Source organism: Haliaeetus leucocephalus, unplaced genomic scaffold, assembly GCF_000737465.1.
Source record: "Haliaeetus leucocephalus isolate CR32 unplaced genomic scaffold, Haliaeetus_leucocephalus-4.0 Scaffold110, whole genome shotgun sequence".
NCBI lineage: Eukaryota > Metazoa > Chordata > Aves > Accipitriformes > Accipitridae > Haliaeetus > Haliaeetus leucocephalus.
In genome coordinates, this window is record NW_010972546.1 from 1,651,598 (window position 1) to 1,658,695 (window position 7,098).

General features: G+C 60.9%; 1 protein-coding gene across 1 annotated transcript; it reads left to right on the plus strand.

Moving 5' to 3' along the window:
• The first annotated feature begins 195 nt into the window (after window positions 1–195).
• LOC104843009 (transcription factor CP2-like protein 1) lies at window positions 196–3,247 on the plus strand. The gene is made up of 14 exons (XM_010585698.1): window positions 196–278; window positions 381–532; window positions 636–709; window positions 1,020–1,125; window positions 1,197–1,303; window positions 1,391–1,543; window positions 1,763–1,873; window positions 1,963–2,060; window positions 2,136–2,190; window positions 2,292–2,385; window positions 2,465–2,555; window positions 2,672–2,751; window positions 2,826–2,971; window positions 3,167–3,247. Exons 1-14 carry the CDS (start codon window positions 196–198, stop codon window positions 3,245–3,247), a joined length of 1,431 nt encoding a protein of 476 aa, XP_010584000.1.
• The last annotated feature ends 3,851 nt before the right edge of the window (window positions 3,248–7,098 follow it).

Below are 7,098 nucleotides of genomic sequence, written 5' to 3' on the forward strand. Positions count from 1 at the left end.
ACCCCCCCCCTCACTATTTACTGTCAACTCCCTTCCCAAACTGGACCCAACTGGGCCAAACTGGGCTCTCACCGCCCTTCCCTGTGCCTATAAAAGTGGGGGGGGGACACCAACCTGTCCCTCCCTGCTGGCACCCTCTGTGTGTGTGTCCGTGTGTCCGTCCGTGTGTCTGTCCCCCCCCCGGACACCCCCACCATGCTTTTCTGGCATGGTCAACCTGACCATTACTGGTCCAGTCCTGGGGAGATGTACCCCATCTCCGGCCCTGGGCTGCTCAGGTACCCCCCCCCCCAAAAAAATCCTACAGCATCCCTTGCTTTTAGGGAAACTGAGGCACAGCTGAGTACCCACCCGCCTTGGGGGGGGTGTGTTTCCTGCAGGGACCCCCCCGTGCTGCCCTACTTGAAGCAGGAGGAACCCAACGGCATCTCCACCTCGCAGCCCCCCTGCCCGGCTTTCCAGTACGTGCTCTGCGCCCCCACTTCTCCCGCTGTCCGGCACCACGAGGAGACCCTCACCTACCTCAACCAGGGTGAGCTGGGGGGGGGCTCTGGGGGCACGTTGGGGGGGGGTGGGACCCTCTCTCTGGGGACTCAAGCACCCACTTTTGAGGGGTGTGTTCCCCCCCCCCCCAGGGCAGTCGTATGAGATCCGCATGATGGGGAACCCCCGGGTGGACCCCAGCGGGGAGGGACGGAGGATGCTCAAGGTGAGACGGTGGTGGGGACCCCCCCAAAAACCTGGGGTGATGCTTTGGGGCACACCCTGGGGCAAAGCTCTGACCTTAATCCTCAGCTCAGCCCCAGTCCAACCCCAGTTCAGCCCCAGTTTAGCCTCAGCTCAGCCCCAGCTCAGCCCGGGTTCAGCCCTGGTCCAGCCTCAGCTCAGCCCCAGTTCAGCCCCAGCTCAGCCCCAGTTCAGCCCCGGTCCAGCCCCATCTCTCCACGGGGCGAGAGGCCGTGGCCGTGGGCTCAGCCCGCAGCCGTGGCTGGTGGCGTGGGCCTGATCCTGCGGCACAGAGCGTGGTGCGGGTGGTCTTCCACGACCGGCGGCTGCAGTACTCGGAGCAGCAGCAGCTGGAGGGCTGGCGGTGGAGCCGACCCGGCGATCGCATCCTTGACATCGGTGAGTGCCAGCGGCAGACGGGGGGATTTGGGGGGGCGGCTGGGGGGCCGTGCTCATCCCCCCTCCCGCAGACATCCCGCTCTCCGTCGGCATCCTCGAACCCCAAATCCATCCCACGCTGCTCAACACGGTGGAGTTCCTCTGGGACCCCTCGAGACGGACGTCCATCTTCGTGCAGGTGGGAGCCAGGCCTGGCCGAGGGGCTGGAGTGGGGGGGCCGGGGGGGGCCACGGCGGCCGCCCCCGACCCCGCTGTCCCCGGCCAGGTTCACTGCATCAGCACTGAGTTCACGCTGCGGAAGAACGGGGGGGAGAAAGGCGTCCCCTTCCGCATCCAGATCGACACCTTCGGGGCGGGGGGCAAGGGGGACCCCCCGGAGCACCTCCACTCCGCCAGCTGCCTCATCAAGGTGTTCAAGGTATCAAGGGGGGGGCACCAGTGACCCCCAGGTGACCAGCGCTCTGGGGGGCTGGATGCACCAGGGTCCGGGTGCACAGGAGTGTGGGTGTATGGGGCTTGGAGCACCCCAGGGGTCTGGGTGCCTCAAGGGATCTGGGTGCACGGGGGGGGGGGTCAGGGGTCCCCACTGGCCGCCGTGGCGGTGGTCCCGGGGCTGCACTCACGGCCCCCGGCACAGCCCAAGGGGGCCGACAGAAAGCAGAAGACGGACCGGGAGAAGGTGGAGAAGCAGCCGGCACTGGAGCGGGAGAAATTCCAGCCAGCCTACGAGAACACCGTGCTGGCCGAGGTGGGACTCGGCCCTGGCACCCCTCCCTGTGGGTCGGGGTGCCCCCCCCGGGACCCTGTACCCCCTGACGCCCCTCCCTCCATCCTCAGTGTGCGCCATGGCCGGACACGCTGGGTGCACCCCACAGCCCCCCAGGGACCCCGGGGCTGCCGTCTCCTCACTCCTTCAAGCTGCTGAGCCCTGAGAGGTAAGCGGGGGGGCCCCCTGGACCCCCAACCCACCGCCAGGGTCCCCTGCTCAGCCCCGGCCCCGCTCCCCGCAGGGTGTGCGCGTCGCCCACCTGCGCTGCCGAGAGCCCCGCGGAGAGTCCTGGTGAGGTGAGGGTGCCGTCTGGCCCCCCCCAGGAGAGCCTGGCTGGGCTGAGAACTTGCCCGCTCGGTTCATGCCCTGGCTGAGGCTCCAATCCTGCTGCCGGCAGGCGCTGAGCCCCTGCGCATCCCCCCTGGAGACGCAGCAGTGGCTGCACAAGTGCCGCTTCTCTGCCTATGCCCGGACCTTTGCCAACTTTGCAGGTGAGGCCACAGGCAGTGCCGGGCTGGGCTGGGGGGGGGGGGCAGAGCCAGAGCACCCCCTGAGCTCCCCTGTCTGCAGGCGCCGACCTGCTGAAGCTCTCCCGCAGGGACCTGATCCAGATCTGCGGAGCCCCCGACGGCATCCGCCTCTGCAACGCGCTGACGGGCAGGTGGGTTCGCACATCCCGCTGGGATCATCGGTCCCTCTTTCCGGGGACCCCCAGGAGCCTCCGTGGTCCTTGGCCGGATCCTGCGTCCCCCACCAGACCCCTCTTTGCCTCCACAGGTGCCCGCGGCCCCGGTTGACCCTCTATGTGTCGCGGGAGCCCACCGGTGGGGCTGAGGGTGCGGAGGACGGATGCTCAGGTACGTGGCTCGGCGCGGGGCAGTATTGGGGTGGAGGGTCCGTGCTCACTGCCCCGTCCCCGAACTGTCCCCAGGGCTGTACCAGGAGGTGCAGCTGGAAGAGCTGACGGCAGCCGAGCTAACCGGGAAGCTGGCTGAGCTGCTGGGGCTGCCCGCAGGCCAGATCCTGCGGGTGTCCCGGCAGGGACCCTCTGGCATCCACATCCTCGTCAGCGATGCGGTAAGGACCAGGGGGGACACATCTGGGCAGTGCCAGACCCTGCAGCCATCCTGGTCCCTTGGGGTCTCCAACCTGCTCCCAGCAAGATGCAACCCCCACGGGTGCCCCTCGCTGCAGCGGGATGGGGGTCTGGGCTCCGGGACGGGACATTCAGCCCCAACCCAGACCCCCTCACCTCGTGTCGTGGCCCCGCAGATGATCAGGAACCTCCTGGACGAGACCTGCTTCGTGGTGGCCGTTGGCAAAGGTAACGTGGTGGCCAGGGGCTGCGGGTAGGGGTCGACGGCCCCGGCTGAGCCGTGTCTCTGGGCAGCGCATGGCCCCGAGGGGTACCACCTGGTGCTGCGGTAGGAACCGGCCCCTGGAGCTGCATCACCCCTGGGAAGGGACATCTCCCACCGGTGCCGGAGCGAGACATGCGGGGATGGAGAGAGGAGCCCGAGGCTGGTACCGTCCCCAAGACCCCATCCTCCAAACACCGTTCGCCCTCCCTCTGTCTCTGCCAGGCTCACTCGGCCCCTCACACAGAGGGGCAAGAAGAAGGGGTCCCATCCCCGCTGCCAGCTCGTCTCCATCCCTTTCTCCCTGCGCTGACAGCAGCTGCATCCCCACACCCGCCGTGTTGCCTTCACCTCATCCCCATTTTGTATTAAAGGACGGAGGGAGCCAGCCCAGAGCGTGGCCTCATCCCTGCGACGCTTGCTGGGGTTTGGGCAAGGGGTCCCCGGGGTCCTGCAGGGATGGAGCCCGCCATGGCACGGAGCCCAGGGCAGCCCCAGCTGGCAAAACCCAGTAAAGCCTCATTTCTGCGTTTTGGCTCAGGGAACGGGTTATTTTTAACACCAAGTCCTTCCCCCAAGCACAGTCCAGCGCAGCTGCTACTGGCACGGAGGGCAGAACCAGGCAGTGAAGCGAGACAGGGGACGCCTTTGGGAGGAAACGACTCGTGGGGCAAAGGACAGGTTTGGGATAAACAAGGGTTTGGGATAAACAAGCCGGCGGGAAGTTTCCCCAGAGAGGAAGGACAGAGACCGAGAGGAGCCAGAGGATGCGGGTGAGAAGCTGGGAGGGCACTGGGACATCCCCTGGACCAACTCCGAGATCAGAGTGCTGGCGAACACAGAGAAGGGACAGCGGTGAGCACGGGGGCAAGGGCAGACACGGGACCGTGGACCACGACCCTCCCCAAAACACTCACCGCCGGAGCTTGGTCCCACGAGCCCTTTCCCGACTGTCCTCTCCACCGCCAGACCCTCGCCGCCCCACAGAGATCACATACAGCATTATCACACAGACAAGGGACAACTTGGCTACATATATATATATATATATATATTTACTTTTAGTTAATGGCATTATTATATCCACACAGTGTCAAGGAAAGCACAGATTACAATATCATTAAAATAATATTTTACAGATCTCTCTATAATATATATATATAATCAAGGGAGCATATGACAAGGTTCCAGCTCATGTGTCCAGTACATCAGACTGAACAGACATTGCGAGCCCACCCGAGTTTAAAAATGCATTAAAAAATACAGAGGAGGCCAGCCCTGTCCCCCAGCACGGGGGTCTACGGGCACAGCAGCCCCTGTGCTGACCCACGGGTCCTGCACCGGCTGGGCTGAGCTGGAGGACGAGAACAGTGAACACTCGGCGTTTGCATAGAGGAGGGGGAATAATCCCATTTTAGCAGACACTGAGTTAACAGCTGGGGCCTGTGGGGAAAGCCACAGTGAGCTCAGATGCACCTTTAGGGATGGAGGAAGGTTCGTGGCCGCAGCATGAAGAACCCCGGGGAAAGGCAGGGTGCTGGGGGGTGCGGGATTGCGGGCAGAGGTGGCATTTCCACGGCCCCCCCCGGCAGCCTGGGTGCCCTCCCAAGGCAGGGCAGGGGCTGGTGCAGCCTGGCCAGCCCCACGGTCTCACTGACTGGTGAGAGCAGGAGATGGATTTCTTCATCTCTTAAAAAAACCAAACCAAAACAAAAAAAACCCAACAAAAAAAAAAAAACCACCCCAAACCAACACAAAAACCCCAAACCTCCACGCAAGAAAAGCTGCCAGCACAGAGAGCACGTACCGCCGGCTGCAGCAAAGGGCAGCGAAGCCCAGCACCGCCAGCTCTACCGAGCCGCCCGTCTCACCGCGACAGCCGTAGCCGCAGGACGGGTGGCCAGGGAACGTGGGGACCAGACGAGGTGTCACCGGTGACGGGATCCCGTGCCGAGATGTCCCCTCCGTACGAGAGCCCTGGTGACAGCAGCCACCCGGGCTGCGAGCGCTTGGCCAACCGCGCGGGGAGGGTCCCTGGGGGTTCAGCCAAGGAGGGGGGCGAGGGGCCGGGAAGGCACAACAGGCTGCCTGAGCAGGGACTGAAGCTGTTGAATGAAAAGAGGAAAGCGGCTTCTCCCCCATGCGCTGGGTTTTTTTTTTGGTCCCACGCAACTCCCTCAGCTGCAGCACAGGGACCTCGGCGCCTGCGAGGGGAGCTGGGTGCCTCTGCCAGGCTTCAGCATGGAGAGAACAAAAACCTTGGCCAACTTGCTTGGATGCCAGAAAACAAAGCAAATCAGACCCCCCCCCCCCAAACCAACCCCCAAACCATGCAATCCTTCATCAGAAGAGGCCAAAACGTTTTAAACCTCATTTTCAGGGCACACCCCCCCACAGGACACTGTAGCGAAGAACCTTGTCATACTGATCTCCCATCCACCCCCACCAAAAAAAAAAAAAAAAAAAAAAAAAGGAAAAAAACCAAACCCAAAAACCATGACACCATGGGCCAGCCATGAACAACACAGAGTAAAATAAAAAAAAAAATTACAATGATGCTTAGAAAATAGGAATTTGTTAAAGTTTTTGTTTTAAATAACCACTGTGACAGCACATTACACTTGCCACCTCCTCATCCTCTTCGGGAGCAGTCACAGAATTCAGATAAAAAGTGCTGCTGTGTGTCTCGAAAGACCAGAAAAGCCTAATTTTTGGTTGCATCAGCTCTCCTCACACCACCTCCCTGGAGGATCTTGCCAGCGCTAGTCCAGAAGGTCTCACGCTACTTCCCTAGAGAGGTCCCCTCTGCTCGCCAAGTCCAAGAGCAGGTCGAGGCCAGGGCAGCTCCAACTGGGCTGCGCGACGTGGACAGGGTAAGGTGCCGAAAAGCAGATCCAGGTTACAGCAAAACACCGCTTTTTGAGGTGGCAACGCACCGTCCGGCCTCTGCTCTACGACTGCGGGACACAGCTTCTACAGAGGCATCTTGGGGTTCTGGGGTGCACGCCGGTTTGCAAGGAAGGACAAGGAAAGGGCCAATGTAGAGCCAACAGCTCAGGGTCTCAAACGGAGGACCTGGTTTGCCTGGGTCCAGCTAGTCTAGTGCAGAGGCTGGAAAAGAGGCATTTGGCACAAGTAGGGAGCTTTCAAATTGATTTGATTTTCAGTCAGGGCTTGCTCCTCGCTGAACCTTTCAGTAGAGCCACCGTTTTACATCGCTTACCCCTCAAAACGACAGTAGAGAGACATTCCTCTAAAAGATGGGCCCTGAATCTCAGTGCTCCATGCCCTCCGCAGCCACCAGCTCAAACCCAGTGCCAGTGCTCGACCCAGCACCTAGCACTCCTCCAGCCCAGCAGAAACAAGGGTGCAGGCATGCGGAGCAGAAACAGCATTCCCAAACACAGCCCATGGCCGGTATGCCGCCACGTGCAGGAGGTTTTGGTTTTTTGCTCTACAAAGGTATTCCTCCAGTAAGACACAGCTTGGAAAATGGTGTTTATTGGTATTTATAAATACAAACATAAGGAAGAGTCCATTTGAAGACGGATAATTGACTTAAAAGGACACTGTCAAGTAGTTTGAGCTACCTTAATGCTGTCACCCTGTTTGGAAAAAAAAAAAAATGCTTTGGGTTCTGTATTCTTGAGTTTTCCCTTGAAAACTCATGCTCTGTTACAAAGAAATCAGTCAGCCAACTACACCCTGGCTTGCAAATCCATTTTAGCTCTCCCCTGCCACAGTATAAACTAAACAAAGTGTTCTTCCCAGAGTTGTGCAAATACTGTGATTGCTGGGTGCTGCCCCAGGCACACCCGCCCGTTCGGAGTCAGTCTGTTACCATGG